The sequence below is a fragment of the Ananas comosus genome, linkage group 5, assembly GCF_001540865.1.
Source record: "Ananas comosus cultivar F153 linkage group 5, ASM154086v1, whole genome shotgun sequence".
Lineage (NCBI taxonomy): Eukaryota > Viridiplantae > Streptophyta > Magnoliopsida > Poales > Bromeliaceae > Ananas > Ananas comosus.
This window is the reverse complement of record NC_033625.1, coordinates 13,650,740-13,666,683: the sequence shown is the minus strand read 5'-3', so window position 1 is coordinate 13,666,683 and position 15,944 is coordinate 13,650,740. Positions and strand designations below refer to the sequence as shown.

Below are 15,944 nucleotides of genomic sequence, written 5' to 3'. Positions count from 1 at the left end.
TTTGATATTCAAACACAAGAGTTGGTAATTAAGTGCATTTTGATTAAAATAAAGAGATTTGGTAATTACTATTATAAAACACAAAAAAATATAGTAATGAATTTGTGCCTTCTCCATGTATTGCTAGTGCTTGTCACTATTAGTCAACCCATGATGCGAATCCACCAACCCTTATAAAACTTCAAAAAAATTATTCTCTATGCATTCAAAAATAGAATATAAATTATATAATTTTTTTAATTTTTAATTTTTTAAGAAAAATATAGCAAGTTATTTATTTCGCTTATTATTTAAAAGTAAATTTAGCTAAAAATCTAAATCAATTGAGCTTCGAATTTGAAAACTTCAGCTACCAAATTATAAAGTACATAGCAGCCAATCATGTCAGGTGTGAACGGTTACATATTTAGTATTAAAAAAATAAAAAAATAAAAAAACTAATAAAATATATAAAATAAACTCTTGGATAGTAGAGTATAAGATTTGCTATAATTTTTAATTTTTTTAGAATTAAAAAAATAAAAGGATAATAAAACTAATATAATACAATAAATCTTCAGAAAGCAAGCGGAGTGTAAGATTTACATATAATTTTTTTAGATTTTTAGTATTAGAGAAATAAATGCATGCTAAAACTAATATAATAAATAGACGGTAAGATTTACGTATAATTTTTTTTAGAATTTTATTATTAGCAAATTAAAGTGTGGTAAAACTAGTATAATAAAATGGTCTCTTGAATAAATAGTGTAAAATTTACAATTGCTGTTGGGTGTACACATGTCATGGCTCAAAACTTTATTAACCACTTCTTTTTATTTTTCTAATATATATATAAATACATATAAAAAGAAGAAGACCCAAGTTGGTATATTAATGATTCAACAAAGGTTTGAAGTGCTCCAGATAGAAGAGTAGAGAGAGAGAGAGAGAGAGAGAGAGAGAGAGAGCGAGCGAGCTTTAAGAAAAGGTGGAAGAAGAAGAAGAGGAAGAGGAAGAGGAAGAAGAAGAAGGAAGATGAAGTCTCAGAGGAATTTCTCAAGAACAGAGGCTAAAAGGGTGGGGAATGTGACCATCATACTTGCCATATTCCTCTCTCTTTGTGTTCTCTCCATCATCAAGTCCCACTTTGCTCCTTATGGTATAGATTCTTAATCTCTCTCTCTCTCTCTCTATATATATATATATATCTCTCTCTGAAGTATTTTTTGGATTATTTTTTTTTTTTTTGAAGCAGTGAAATCAGATGAGCCAGTGGTGTTTGAGGAAGAGAGGAAGGAGAGCTTGAAGATAGAAAAAGAAGAAACAAAGGAAACAGCAGAAACAGCTGACTCTGCTGCAATTGGTTTCTTTTCAATCTCTCTCTCCCTCTTTCTTTTTCTTTCTCTACAAAAAAAGAATTACACCAATGCATCAATCAATTAACATAAATCGTGCGTAAATTTGTTAACAATGGACCAAAACTCAACATTTTCTCTTTTTTTATTGTTTTGGTTCGCAGAGGACGAAGACGACGAAGCAGAAACGGAGACGAAGGCGAAGGCGGAGGCGCAGGCGCAGGCGGTCGACCTGAGCAAGCCGACGTGCTACGAGTCGAGCCGGCGGTCGGACACGTGCGAGGCTGCCGGCGACGTGCGCGTGCAGGGCCGCACCCAGACCGTGTACATTCAGCCGCTGGCCCAGGAGTGGAAGATCAAGCCCTACTGCCGGAAGCACGACGCCTTCGCGCTCTCCCACGTCAAGGAGTGGACCCTCAAACCCTTCTCCGCCGCCCGGCCTCCCCCGCCCTGCACCCGCAACCACTCCGCCACCGCCATGATCTTCTCCAACGGCGGCTTCACCGGCAACCTCTTCCACGACTACACCGACGTGCTCGTCCCGGTGTTCATCAGCTCGTTCCGATACGACGCCGAGGTGCAGTTCCTCGTCAGCAGCCTCAAGCCCTGGTGGATCAGCAAGTACCTGCTCATCTTCCAGCAGCTCTCCAAGTACGACATAATCGACGTCGACAACGACGACGAGGTCCACTGCTTCCCGCGCGCCGTCGTCGGCCCGACCTTCCACAAGGAGCTCGGCGTCGACGCGGGGAAGACTGCCGGGGGCTACTCGGCGGCCGACTTCCGGAAGCTGCTGCGGCGCGCCTTCGGGCTGGAGCGGGCGGCCGCGGCGCCGAGCGGCGACCAGTGGGACATCCGGCGGCGGCCGCGGCTGCTGATCATCTCCCGGAAGAACTCCCGGACGTTCCTGAACGAGCGGGCGATGGTCGACATGGCGACCAGCCTGGGCTTCGACGTGCGCGTGGGCGAGCCCGACATCAACACCGACGTCGCCAAGTTCGCGCGGCTGGTGAATTCTGCCGACGTGATGGTCGGCGCCCACGGGGCGGGGCTGACCAACATGGTGTTCCTCCCCGCGGGGGCCGTGCTGATTCAGATCGTGCCCTTCGGCGGGCTGGAGTGGCTGGCCAGAGGAACCTTCCAGGAGCCCGCCAAGGACATGGAGATCCACTACATCGAGTACAAGATACGGCTCGACGAGACAACACTTAGTGAGCAATATCACACCGACCACCCGGTCCTGAAAGACCCCTTCTCCGTCCACAAGCAAGGCTGGGACGCGCTCAAAACCGTGTATTTGGACAAGCAGAATTTGAGGCCGCATTTGGGCAGGCTCAAGAACACTCTGTTGGAGGCTCTGAGGCTCCTGCCTCATAGTCATAGTCATTGACGAGAAAATAACAATAACAAAAAATAAAAAAATAAAAATAATGATAATTAATATATAATTAAGAAGGGAATTATATAGGGAGAGTTAGATTATGGTTTTTTTTTTTTTTCCTTTTTTTTTTTTTCTTGAATTTGAATTGTTTTAAGTGTAACAAGATCAAAGAGTTTGGGTGTGAGATGTAAAAGGGTTTAGGCACAAGTTCATGCCCATATGGTTGGTTTAGATGGAATTTGGCAATAAGGACAAAACAAAAAAAAAATTTGATGTGGAGGGTTTAGAATAATTTGTTTTTTCCTTTCTTAATCTTGATTGATGGTTAAGAATGGTTGCAAATATTTTGCTGCACATCTAAAATTTCTGGACTCATTTGACCTAGTCTTCTTCCTGACGTGACTTCTTGCAAAAGTCTAATTTGCAAGTCCATTTCAACCGCACCGCAACGGCAACTCCAAATTTTAAAATTTTCGCATTGCTAGTTCAAACAGATCCTCTAGAAGAAAACTTCAAAACTCAGCATATATTTATATATTTACCTCATAGTTTTATCTTCTGGTTATGGTTATGCTCTCATCTTTTAATAAATATGTTAAATAATTTAGAGCAAATCATGGCATTAAAGATATAATGTGCAATGATTAATGTCATAACCCTAGATGGCCTCTATTATTAACCTATTTAAAGAAACCATTACATTACTCTTTGTGTACATCACTAAAGCAAGGAGACAAGAATAATAGGATTATTATACTATAATTAATTGATAGAGTCGAGTCACTTTCCCTTTTTTCTTTGTTTTTTTTTTTTACTGTATATATATGTATATAATATGTGGTGGTGGCAATCACCTCATCAAATCATAGGGACCACAATGAACAGAAAATTAAATTGGGATCCATGTGGTAGATTTTTTTTTTAAATTTTAATTTAATTTAATTTAATTTTATTGGAACCAAGGGAGGTGAACAATGGAGAAGGTTCTAGGAGCTTTACCATGCTGCTTTTGCTGGATTTTGGCTTCACAGGAAGTTACGAGGTGGGGGATCTTTTCCTTGGTTTCATCAAAAATGAGCTGTATTTTTTTTTTCTCCATTTTTATTTTGAGGTGGTGTTATTTACAAAAAAAAACTAAAATATATAAACTTTACTTTAACGGTCACTAATTTTGATCTAACTATCTAACCATTAAAAAATTAAATTTTACTATCTAACCTCTCATTTTTATTTAATCTGTATCGGTCGTACGTTACTTATCTTTACGGGCTAAATTAAAATATTTTGTACAATTCATATATTGGTAAATTTATTCAAATAAATAATTAGGTTAAATTTTGTATCGAAAAAACCATCACATTAAAACAGTCTATAATTCAAATATATTCTATACATTTTTACTTTCAGCTAAACAAGCTACATTTATATTTTGTATTGTATAAATATTTTATTCTTTTTGGCACAGCTTTCGGAGTGAATATTAATACTTGTTACAAGTACTACAACAAAAACGGTATATAGCGACACTTTTAAAATATCGGTACAGATTAAAAAAAGTGTTGTTGGCTAAATTACCGAAACTTTCTAAAAAAAGCCGCTATATGTGGAGTCGCTATATGTGGGATCGTCTCGATGTTTGGCACCCACTCCTCCAGCGACCTGTGGTGGAGGAATACGTGGTGATCGTAACTCTCTACAACCCCTGCGAGATTCTCGCGACCGAACTCCAGCCACTGGAACCCTACCTCGTCGGCTGCGGCGGCGGAGGAGTAGGGGAGATGGTGATCATTTTTTTTTTTTCTTCCTATTTGTAATTGGGTTGAGTGGGCTGGGTGGGACTGGTTGAGTAGAGAAATTTTTTATTTTTGGTTGGATTAGGTTTTATATTTAGACCTTATAGATTTTTTTAAAAAAATTTTGGTAAAAATGAAATATGTACACAAAAGTGCCCCAAAAATATGTCCCTATAACCTAATTTTGTTGTAGTGTATACTGTATAGATTGTGAATAATGTGAGAAATTTTGTTGTAGTGTATACTGTATAGATTGTGAATAATGTGAGAGGTGGAAATTATTATTACTAGCTACTTAATCCCTGTGCCAAATTTTTGTTGTTGTATCACCTGAGAAGAGTGTAGAAACCAATTATAAACAAAAAATTAAGTGGAAAATAAAACTGCTTGAACATGGTTGTGACTTATTCACTCAGTTGAAGCTTATGAAAAAAATGTTAATTGTTCATTTCGCTTAATGAATGAAGCAGGTGGCTTGCTACCTATTTCTCAAAAAAAAAGAAAAAGAAAGAAAAAAAAAAGAATGTTAATTAATTCATAAAGAGTTTGTTTGAATAGAGTAATGAAGTTGTCACAAAACTATCTACTACTGCAAAAGCACAAGACTAAAATTATATCCTTTTCTTAATTTTGTCGCGATAAAATGTTTATACATTTTCAGCTAAATCAAATTAAATGTCTACCTAATGGTTCAAGATCACAGATTTTCTTTTTTAATAAATAAAAGCAGAATATAATAAACTAGGAAATTTCTACTGTAGAGTTAAGATTGTCACATGGATTGATTCTCTTTGTTTAGAAAAAAATTAAAAAAGTCATTAAATGGCAAATTAAGAACCTCAAAAGTTGGAGATAATAATTAATTAGGACCATTAACTAACCACCAACCCATTTAACTGAAACTGCTTATCTTGGTTGATCGAGTTTTGCCAACATTAATTTCTTATTTATATGTGACCCTACTGTATATGTAAAATTAGCATTTATTTTGCCTCACAATAATTCTCAAGTTAATTACTTTTTCTAGTTTCTAAAGATGGATCAAGCATGGTAAATCTAATTGTTGCTTAAGACCCCATTTTATCATATTTATTATTATATTTTTTTTGGAACTCAAATTCAGTATCATTGAATATATGGATAGATGGTGAATTGTTTGCATTCCATGTTTTTTGTGAGAAAACAAAAAAAAAAAAATGATGGTTGCTTTTAAGTGCTTATTTCTCTTTAATTGGCAAAAATGTATAAAACTTACATCAATTATCAGCTTTTCGGATTCGACTATCTAATCTTTGAAAATTTTGATTTTATTATCTGACTTTTTTATTTATTTGATTTAAGTCAATTAGTGACCTTTTAATTTCGAAATTTGAATGTGTTGTTTATCTTTACGAATTTAGTTAGTATATTATATGCAATTAATGTACGTAATTATAAATTCATTAAAGTGGGCAATTAGTTTAAATTTTGTAATTGAAAAATCATCATATCACTTAAGTCAAATAAGTTGAAAGGTTAGGTAATAATATTAAAATTTTGAAAAATTGAATAGTCGAATCAAAATGGTCTATAGTTCAGGCAAATTGAGTTTATATATTTTTGTTCTTATTATTATTTTTAGGAAGATATATGGCTAGATTATCTGTGATCACAATAATAAAGAAATCTATTTTGACAGGCCTTTAAATTGCATAAAATTTAAGTTAAAAGAAAAACCTTAATATAATTAGTTATATTTATCTAAGTTGATTTTAAACAATAATTTTTTTTTTTGTTGATTTATACAATATTATACTACCTCTAGGACTGAGTTAGAATATTTTTAGAAATATCTAGTCCATGATGCTTCCATGTCATTTTAGATGATAGAGTGTTCAAATTGACGGTCAACTGCACTAAATTCAAACATGAGAATTGAAGTTGCATGTATTTGCAACTGCACTGCAGTTGCAGATACGTGCAACCAACGGACTCTAAGTACATACTATTCATATGTAGGAATGTCAATGGGTAAGGATACTTGAAATTTTATTTAAACACGCACTCAAATCCGAATGGAGTGGGTTTACCCGATACTAAACAGATATAGTGTTGAATATGACTATAAAAAACGAAAACCCGGCGAATTCGAATTCAAATATGAATTATTTCAGTACCCGAATCCGATAAATACATTTTATATTATATACTATATATAAATATTTGATGTTATATTTTAATTTTTTAAAAAAATTTATAATTTATTAATTTATTTTGAAATATAGTAAAGAAAAATAATTGCTTCGTGTTCGAGTTTTCGAGTTGGGGTTCAAATTTAGAATTTTTGATTGGATTCAGTTTTGGATATGGGCTTTTAAAGTCCGTCGGATTCAGACTCAAGCTCGGATTCAAGTTCCGGATCTGTTTGAATTTAGATTTTTCTAAACCCGATCCGAATTGGACCCGTTAACTTTCATATTTATGTGAGAGGATAAGTTCGCAAAATGTGAAGTCTCTTTTAATTTATTTTAGTACAAGAGTTCACACTTTCCGAGGCAAAACGAGATTCCCTCGCCCTTTCTCTTTTCCAGTAAATAAACAAATATCTTTTCCTTACTTTGAGGGAGCAAAGGTGTGATGGTGTGAAACAACACACATGGGGTGACAAGGACCCAAATGCAAAATAAATAAAATAATAAAGTAAAGTGAAAAATGAAATAAAAAATTTTATATTTTGCATGGTAGTCCCCACCAAGCGTTTGTTACGTAACGTTTTGTTGAATGTGACCGTGCCTAGCTAACAGCTATAGATAGCACTGATGCAAGCTAAAACAACCTCCATGCATTAGTTGGCAATTTTTTTATAAAAAAAATTTAATTGTATGAATGATCCCTGCACTATTCCCATATCACAATTTGGTTTCTCTTTACATTATTATATTTTAATTTCTAATCATTATATAAAGTAATATTGAGTCATTGTTGTAGATTGAAATAACTTAGTTATTTTGTATGAAAATTTTGGAATTTTCTAAAATTAAAGACGCCAGCATCCTGCGATGTGGTCGGAGGTTAGATTGGACCGACTCACGTTCGTAATGGTGAAAAGTCAGATTGAGCTGAGTCATATGAGAAGTAGCGTGAAGCTGGTTGATCGAGTTACAATCGAGACCCATAAGCGCTATATATGTATATATGATTTAAGTAAATTAGTTGCATATTTCTAATCACTCGAATTTTAGAATTAATAATTAGTGTCAACGATCTGACAAATAAAAAGAATATACACTAAGTAGCAACATTTTGGGAGTACAAGGACTATCCCTAAATTTTACCCTTTTATTTCGTCGGTGGTGTAACCCTCAAATTTTGACTAAAAATAAGATATAGTTCATAGCCACATGCACAATATTTAACAGCTCATACCTTCCGTATGAGAAATTAGGGCTCATGAAAAATGCGGATGGAGACCTTTTCTATTGAACACAATGTTAAAGCTTTTATTAGAAATTAGCATCGTACCTTCTATTATAATTTTAATTTCAATATTCGGATTGTAGATGACGATTTTTACTTGTCGTTCGTTGTTATTCACGAACTGTAAAAGAGCGGAACGTTTCAAGTCTAAATTTTCTTATCCCCGAAAATAGAGCCATCACAGGAATTAGGCTTAGGATTACATCGGGACTCCCGTATATTATATATTTATATATAGCTTAATGTAAGGATGTTAAATCATGTCCGTCCATCAAGGACGTGTTCAGATACATTCTACCCATTCGATCTACAGTATATTTATTGATTTTTTTTTTTTGAGAGAGAAAGGTAGCACACTACCCGCTTCGTTTATTTCATTTAAAAATAAACTTAGCTGGAAATGTGAATCAATTAGGATTCAAACTTGGGTTTCGGGTACCAACCACCAAGCCCTTTGCCACTTGCTCTAGGGTCGGTCGGTAGTATATTTATAGATTGACTTAAATAGATTGACTGTATCTTTATAAATCGCCTTTAATAAATCACGTGGGCCATATCGAACACACAAATATAGTTGATGAATGAGATTTAAAATATGACATTGGAAACAAGTTAAAATATGAAAAATTCTTCTGTAAATATCTTTTTTTTACTGTACTCGCTGACTTTCAAAAATTTATATTTTATACTGTTAAAATTTTAGAAATAATTTTAGGGGGTCACGGTGTTAATGCAGAGGGCTAAATAACTAAATTACCTCATTTATTCAATGAAAAAATATTTTTTAATATATTTATATTGTTTTTAAGAGTATTTTCGGTATAAATTATAAAAAATAGACGGAATAATAACAGAACTGGACAGAGGGGGGTTTAATGCATCAGTGTGAAATTTTGAGAGACTAAATTGTCGATTTTTTAAAATAAAAAAGGTGAAAAATTAGGTACTTACAAAAGGATTTTGTATTTTAGCATTTCAATTAAAAGTCTAAAGCAAAATATATATTGTTGGCTAGTGTATTTATCTCAATCCTAAGTAAAGCTGTCCAAAATATTCGATATACTGTATCCTATTTAGACCCTACTCGGATCCGAATCGGACCTGATAAAAAATGGATGGTATATAGGTAAAAAAATATTCATTTAAGTTCCGGGTATGGATCCGGATAGTTTATATCCATACCCGACTTTGATCGGACCCGAACCCAACCTTTTAATGAGTAGGGTCCGGAAGATATTTCAAATTCGGACCCGGAACCAGATTCAGATTTGGAACCAGTGAAATACCCGATAGTAAATAAAAAAATTTGAAGTTGAGGAATCAATTTCAATAGGACTTATAAATTAAGGATCTCTGTATATTTTCATCGTAGTGAAAATCCGGTCTCTTTGTTTACTCTTTTTTTTTTATTTTACTCATTTTTTAATTCTGGCTTTTTACTGAATCTTTTTTTAAAATAAATTTTATTGGACTGGGTGCAACTAATTAGAACGTGAATTTTTTTATAGTGATAGGTTTATAATTTTGTGTATAATAAAAAAATATATGTATATGGGTATCCGTACTCGATCTAAATCCGAGCCGTATTTGATTTTAAGCGAATAGTATACGGATAGTTACTATTTAGATCCGCTCAAATAGACCCGATGGGTATATTAGTAATTTAAGTACCTAGACACGGATCCGATCCGAAGTCAAATGGGTAGGGTATAGTTTTTTTTTTTCGTATCCATATTTTTTTAGGGTACGGGTATAGTATATCAACTATCTAGATCTGACCTCGTCCACGGATATCTTTAATTCTAAGGAGGTGTTTGGATTGGATATAAGAAGGGGGATAAAGGGGTTATCCCTCTCTTGTACCCAAACACCATTTGGGTCGGTGGAAACAAGCTTGTTCCCACCCGCGTACCCATATCGGGTATGGGTGGGAACAAGCTTGTTCAAAATTTTCAATATAAAATTATAAGTTTAAAATTTAAAAATTTAAATTCAATTATAGAGATAATATCATTATTTTCTATTTATAACCATCAATTATTTCTCTTATTTTCAATAACCATCCAAAGACAATTTTTTTAGTTCCAACTTATATTCATATTTTCATCCAAACAAAAAAATACTCTTTTTCTTACAAAAATTCATACTTGTATCTATTTCTGGTATAACTAGTTCCTACTAATTCCCGAACCAAACGAAGCCTAAGAAACTTTACTTGAATTCTCCAGAAAGAAAATAATATGATGGGTGATTCAACTATCATGTTATTTTCGTTAAATTATGTGGTCGCCGAATCACATATTGCACAATCTTGATACCATCAAATGAATTGCCTCACCATTGTTATTGAATGGCGTGGTAACTATAACAGCTTCTATACTATCTCTCTCGATTAAGAGAAAGGCTAAATTATAGAAATTTTTTCTTTAAATACTCATTTTTTAATTTTTTTTTGACTTTTGAAAATCTATATTTTGCTCCGTCACAATTTCAAAAATATTTGCAGAGGATTACACTATTAACAAAGATGGCATAATATTAATCCCAAAAGCTCGAGTTGTTATGTGACACCCCAATAATCCCACATCGGATAGGAATGGAGTTGTCATTGGGTTTATAAGAGACTTAGACACTAGTAATAATAATTGAGCTTAAGCATTTTGGGCTGTGGTTGGCCCAACGAGTTATTGTTGCTAGTGGGCTGGGTCCGTTAATATTTGGTATTCAGAGCCGGTTCACGGTGAAGCAAGCTGGACATGTGTGAGAGTCTCGGCTGAGCAGGGTCTGGATACGGGCTAGCAGAACGAGTCTCACATCGCCTGGTGATCTTGGGCTGTGTTAGTGATTGGACTTGACGAGGACGTCAGGGCTTAACGGGGGGAGTCGTGACACCCAATAGTCCCCATATGCGGTGGGAATGGAGTTGTATTGGTTTATACAGACTTAGAACATTTAGTAATAATAATTGAGCTAGCATTTTGTGCTCCCATTTAGCTAAAAGGTTTGTTGGTTAGTAGTTTCGGTCTGTTGTCTTGAGGTTCAGAATTTTTGGGTGAGTGACTTGAACCTAGTTGTTGGCTCTGATACCAAATGTAACGACCCAGCCCACTAGCAATAATAATTCGTTGGGCCCAGCCAACAGCCCAAAATGCTTAAGCTCAATTATTATTACTAGTGTCTAAGTCTCGTATAAACCCAATGACAACTCCATTCCCATCCGATATGGGACTATTGGGTGTCACATGTTAGAAATATGTAATTAATTCACTTAAAGTGTACAAATACAGCGCTCTTGGGTCTCGATTGTAATTCGGCCCAATCAGCCTTACGTCACTTCGAATATGACTCGGCCCAACCCATCTATACGCTATTTCGAACGTGACTCAGCCCAACCTAGCCGCTCGGTTTTAAGCCAATAGCTGAATGATGAAGAGGACTTAAGTACAACAACTTAAAATTTTGAAAGAGCAAAATATATGTTTCAGGATAAAAGTAAAAAATAGATATTTACAAAAAAAAAAAATTGTATATTTTAGCCTTAAAACAATTCGTATAAAAATAATTTTAGACCCAATTTGGAAATAATTTAGATCAGTGACTCAATTGCAACAAATTGAAGATAGTTACCTAGATGAAAATCAATTATAAGTTTAGCATCGCATGTCGACTAAAAAGTTGAACTACACTTAGGTGCGGTGTTATTTAATTTGATTCATAAACTGTACTTTAGAATAATTTCTTAGCTATGCCTAGTATCATCTTGGTGAAGTAGTGTTCCATCATATTCTTAAGAAAAATTAAAAAAAAATTATAGATGGAGACATTACAACCAACCTAAAATAATGAAATGCCCAATATGGAGTATACAATCAATCTCATACTAGCATCTTGGCTACAATGCCATGTTAACCACCAGTATTTTATTAGATTTATAATTTATTAGTCTCAAAGTGTGTGCATGGCCAACTCAGATCATAATTAATATCTTAACTATTGATTTAATCACTTGGACTAAGTCTTAATTTAATTGTGAACTTGTTGAATTTGTAGAACAAATAAAACAAAGTAATCAAATGCTTCATTGAATGTCCATTTCCATCATCTCAATATTGTGTTGAATTGGGGTTTTAATTGATTGGTTGGTGATGTAGCTCCAAATAAAATATGACAATGACAAACTTTGATGATGTTTGCTCATTCATATAACCATAACCCTTTTCATTTTGATAATTTCTTTTAAAACAAATTGTTGGGAAAATTTTGAAGCTATCTCATGTCAACTTGAATTGGCCTTCCTAACAAGGAAGCTTCCTCTAAACAACCATGATTGACACAGATGTTTATGTTTATAGATATAAATTTATTTTTTTTAAGTCAATTTAATACAAATCTTATGCAACACAAATATGATTCAAAGAGAACTGAAACAAAATAAATAAAAAATGTCATTTAAAGTTTCAACATTGCAACTATAGAGATACCAAGGCCAATATGAGAAAGAATATATTTTGGTTTTAATCATAGAATCATATAAGTTGATTTGTTCATCTTCTAGCTTCAATTCAATATCTTACATAAACAAAAGACCATTAATTTCTTCTGAATTCCAGCAGAAGATGAAAATAAATAAAAACATGGAACATCTAAATGAAAAAGGTATACAAAAATCCTTCAAATCAAATAAAATTGCCTCAAACTAGTGTTCTTTTTTAAGGGTTGAGTTGATCAAGTGCTTCCACTAGCACCTTCCTAAACCTCTTCACATCAAGCCTCACATTTTGGTTATCCATGAATGTTCTCCTTATGTAGTCGAAGCCGCGCTTGTGGAACGCGAAAGGGTTCTTGAATATCTCGTGATCACGCGGGTATTGCTCCAAGAGGCTACTCTCCTCCGGCGTGATGCCATATTGCGAGTACCTTAGCCCCATTTGGTTCGCGGGATCGCCGAAATCGAGCCTTGCTATCCAATCCAGCCCTCCCCACGGCACTATTTGAATGAGGGTCGCGTTCGGCGGGAGGAACACACAATTCGTGAGGCCCGCCCCGTGCACGCCCATCATCACATCGCATGAGTTCACAATTCGAGCGAATCGAGAGAGGTCGGACGACACGTCGGCCTCGTTGACCACCACTTCGAAGCCCAACTCCTCGGCCATCCCGATGATCTCATTGAGGTTGAGAAACATCCTTGTTCTCTTCCTCGATATGATGAGGAGCTTCGGCTTCTTGTTAGGGTTCTCCCCGACCGGAGTCGTCGCCTCCCTCTCCACCGAGAACGCGCGCCTCATGAATCGGTTGAAATCGGCCATCGAGTAGTTCTTAGGAGCTTTAGATGAATCAATTCTGAACTCCTTGTACGCGTGGAGCCCGACGATGACGCTTTTGAAGCAGTGCACTTGGTCGTCCTTGCTAAAATCGATCAACGGGTAGTTCGAGAGCTTTTGAAGCACCTTTTGGTATTTGATCACCCACCACGGATGCATGTCGGTGATCACGAGCTGAACCTCGCCGTTGAATTGGTTCGCGGTCGTGAAGAGGGGGACCAAAACATCGGTGAAATCGTGGAAGAGGTTTCCGGTGTAGCCACTTATTGAAAAGACCAGCGCCGGGACATCGTGGTGCTTCGTGCATTGAGGAGCCTCTTTGCTCGATTTCACGGTCAATTCAGTAACATGGCTGAGGCAAAACTCGTCGCCCTTTCGCGGGTAAGGCTTAATCTTATAGATCTCATCAGCTTTCGAATCGTCGGACTCCATATACACGATCGAGGCCGATTTCGGGTGAACCCTAATTTCACCGCCGTCCATTTCGCAGACATTCGCTCTGAAGTTCGAGAAATCACAGAGTGGCTTCCTCTCCAGCTTTATGCTTGTTGTTGAACCTTCACAATCAAAAACATTCCAAATCACCATCGACTAACATGATACATCGAATTAAACGAAGAAAAACACGTAATTTGCGAGCGTACTCGGTTGAATCGAATCGGCTGCATCGTCGTTCTGAAGCGGGTTCGTTTCGAGGGTAATTACAGTGTCGAATCTGCTCTCTGCGAACAATTTTACCGAGAATTCGCTAAAAAAGGGGATATACCAACAAATTTGAAGTAAAAAAGGATTAAAAGGGTGGTTAAATAGAGCACCTGATTTGGTGGGCTCACTTGATTCAGTTTGGATTGAGTCATTTATGGTGTAATTGGAGATGGTTGGGAGAGTGAGTTTATGCTTCCCCTTGTGAGAACAAGATTGGGGGTCATCACATTTTTCACTCTCAACCCCTGTAAAAAGTGAAAAAAAAAAAGAAAAAAAAAGTGAGGAAAAAATAAAATAAGTGCTCTTCTAAAAATATCAAAAATTTCAAAAGTGGTTGCCACAGATACAGCAACTCATCATGTGCTTTTCTAAAAAGTGCTTCTCTTTTTTTTTTTTTAACCAAAGAAAAATTGAATTTTGAAAAGTGGTTCTTTTCTCAAATTGGGGCTATTCAGGAAAACAGTATACTTTTGCTCTATTTCTCTCTTTTTTTTTAAAATTTTTTTTAAGGATTAAATCTGAGTCAAAATTTAAGATTTAAATGAAAAAAAAAAGATTGGGGAAAAGTGGGTTTACCTAATTGATCTGGGTTGGTTTGATCTGAATCTTCTATTGTGTAGTTTGAAACTGTTGGGAGGGTGATTTTGTGTTTTGGCTCTTCTTCTTCTTTCTCCTCTGCCTCATTTTTGTCCCCTGCAAATTTTTTTTTTTTAAAAAAATAAATTTTTTTTTTAAAAAAATATAGCAATCAAAATGTCAAAAACCCCAATATTTATCTCATCCATCACCACCACCAAAAATAAAGAGAGAGAGAGAGAGAGAAAGAGAGGTTGATGTACATTTTGGTTTGTTATCCTCTGCCACAGTATCTGGTTGAGGATCTTCAGCTGAAAAAAAAAAAAAAAAAAAATCCTCAATANAAAAAACCAATTTAAGAAGTAAAAAAAAAAAAAAACAAAGATTGAGCTGAAAATTCAAAAATAAAAATCTCACAAATTTCTCTGAAATCCATCGTCATCTTCGTCTCCGATAACTCCGTCCGCGGAGATTTCTGAAAAGCCGAGGCCGATCTCGCTGAAATCACCTCACAAAAGCAAAGATCAGCATTCAAAATAACAGATGAAAAACTACAAACGAACGAAAGCAGCTAAGGCGGTAGGGTGGGAGGGACCGACCGTCATCGGCGGCGGCGGCGGCGGAGGGCGAGGAGGAGGAGGAGAGGATGGCGTCGGGCTTCGAGACGACGATGAAGGTCAGCGTGACGAGGAAGCCGCCGACGACGATGATCAGCAGCCGGAAGCGCTGCGATTCCAGCCGCAGGCTCCGCACCAGCTTCGACTTCTCCCCCGTCTTCATTCCGGTTCGGAACAAAAAAAATTTAGAAAGAAGTTGAAATCGGTAAACAAGACACCACCACCACCACTACCCAAAAATAAATATTCTCTTATTACGAAGAAGATGAGTCGGAGGAGGAGATGGAGAGGGGATAAGAAGCAAAGAGCATCTATTCCTCTCTCTTTTTTTTTTTTTAATTCTATTGACTTGGAGGTGGGAGTTTGTTGAATGTGAGTTGTATGATTGTTTGAATGGTTGACTGAGAGTGTTGGCGTGATAAAGGCCAAACTAATTTGACACACATCTAATCCTGCCTAAAATTATGGACTTGGTCTATTTTTGTTTGCGTGTTATGTTTTAAGGTTAGTTTCGTACATATTCCTGCAAACATAGTAAATAATAAATATATTTCTATAAAATTTGACTTTTATATACTGTATTTGTAAAAATTATGATATTTTTAAATATATCTTTCTAATTTGTTTTCGTTAGAGAACTGTTAAAAAATTATTTATATTTTTAATTTTGCCATCACAAATATAATCCTTTTAAAATTATAATAGTATAATATAAAAAAAATAAAAATATTAAAAACTAATTAGGATTAAATATT

General features: G+C 35.6%; 2 protein-coding genes across 4 annotated transcripts; one reads left to right on the top strand and one right to left on the bottom strand.

The window, feature by feature from the left end:
- Positions 856-3,081, top strand: LOC109710978 (protein O-linked-mannose beta-1,4-N-acetylglucosaminyltransferase 2-like). 3 transcript variants are annotated; one of them, XM_020233818.1, is made up of 3 exons: positions 856-1,141; positions 1,238-1,345; positions 1,502-3,081. In XM_020233818.1, the coding sequence occupies exons 1-3, from the start codon at positions 1,018-1,020 to the stop codon at positions 2,725-2,727; spliced, it is 1,458 nt and encodes a 485-aa protein (XP_020089407.1). In that variant the 5' UTR covers positions 856-1,017; the 3' UTR covers positions 2,728-3,081. The 3 variants fall into 3 exon arrangements, with proteins under 3 accessions (XP_020089407.1, XP_020089406.1, XP_020089408.1); XM_020233817.1 differs by having other exon boundaries at positions 1,235-1,345; XM_020233819.1 differs by lacking the exon at positions 1,238-1,345.
- On the bottom strand, positions 12,460-15,623 carry LOC109710633. Its single transcript, XM_020233354.1, has 7 exons — positions 15,172-15,623; positions 14,990-15,070; positions 14,836-14,883; positions 14,573-14,689; positions 14,107-14,241; positions 13,936-14,013; positions 12,460-13,848 (listed from the first exon to the last, which is right to left on the bottom strand). The coding sequence occupies exons 1-7, from the start codon at positions 15,350-15,352 to the stop codon at positions 12,677-12,679; spliced, it is 1,812 nt and encodes a 603-aa protein (XP_020088943.1). The 5' UTR covers positions 15,353-15,623; the 3' UTR covers positions 12,460-12,676.

Excerpts from the sequence above, each read along its gene's own strand:
- LOC109710633 (XM_020233354.1), bottom strand. The coding sequence starts at position 15,352 with ATGAAGACGGGGGAGAAGTCGAAGCTGGTGCGGAGCCTGCGGCTGGAA. Across the intron at positions 15,071-15,171 it reads CGCCGCCGCCGCCGATGACG|CGAGATCGGCCTCGGCTTTT; the intron begins GTCGGTCCCTCC and ends AGGTGATTTCAG. Across the intron at positions 14,690-14,835 it reads AGAGGATAACAAACCAAAAT|GGGACAAAAATGAGGCAGAG; the intron begins GTACATCAACCT and ends AAAAATTTGCAG.
- LOC109710978 (XM_020233817.1), top strand. The coding sequence starts at position 1,018 with ATGAAGTCTCAGAGGAATTTCTCAAGAACAGAGGCTAAAAGGGTGGGG. Across the intron at positions 1,142-1,234 it reads GTCCCACTTTGCTCCTTATG|CAGTGAAATCAGATGAGCCA; the intron begins GTATAGATTCTT and ends TTTTTTTTGAAG. Across the intron at positions 1,346-1,501 it reads AGCTGACTCTGCTGCAATTG|AGGACGAAGACGACGAAGCA; the intron begins GTTTCTTTTCAA and ends TTTGGTTCGCAG.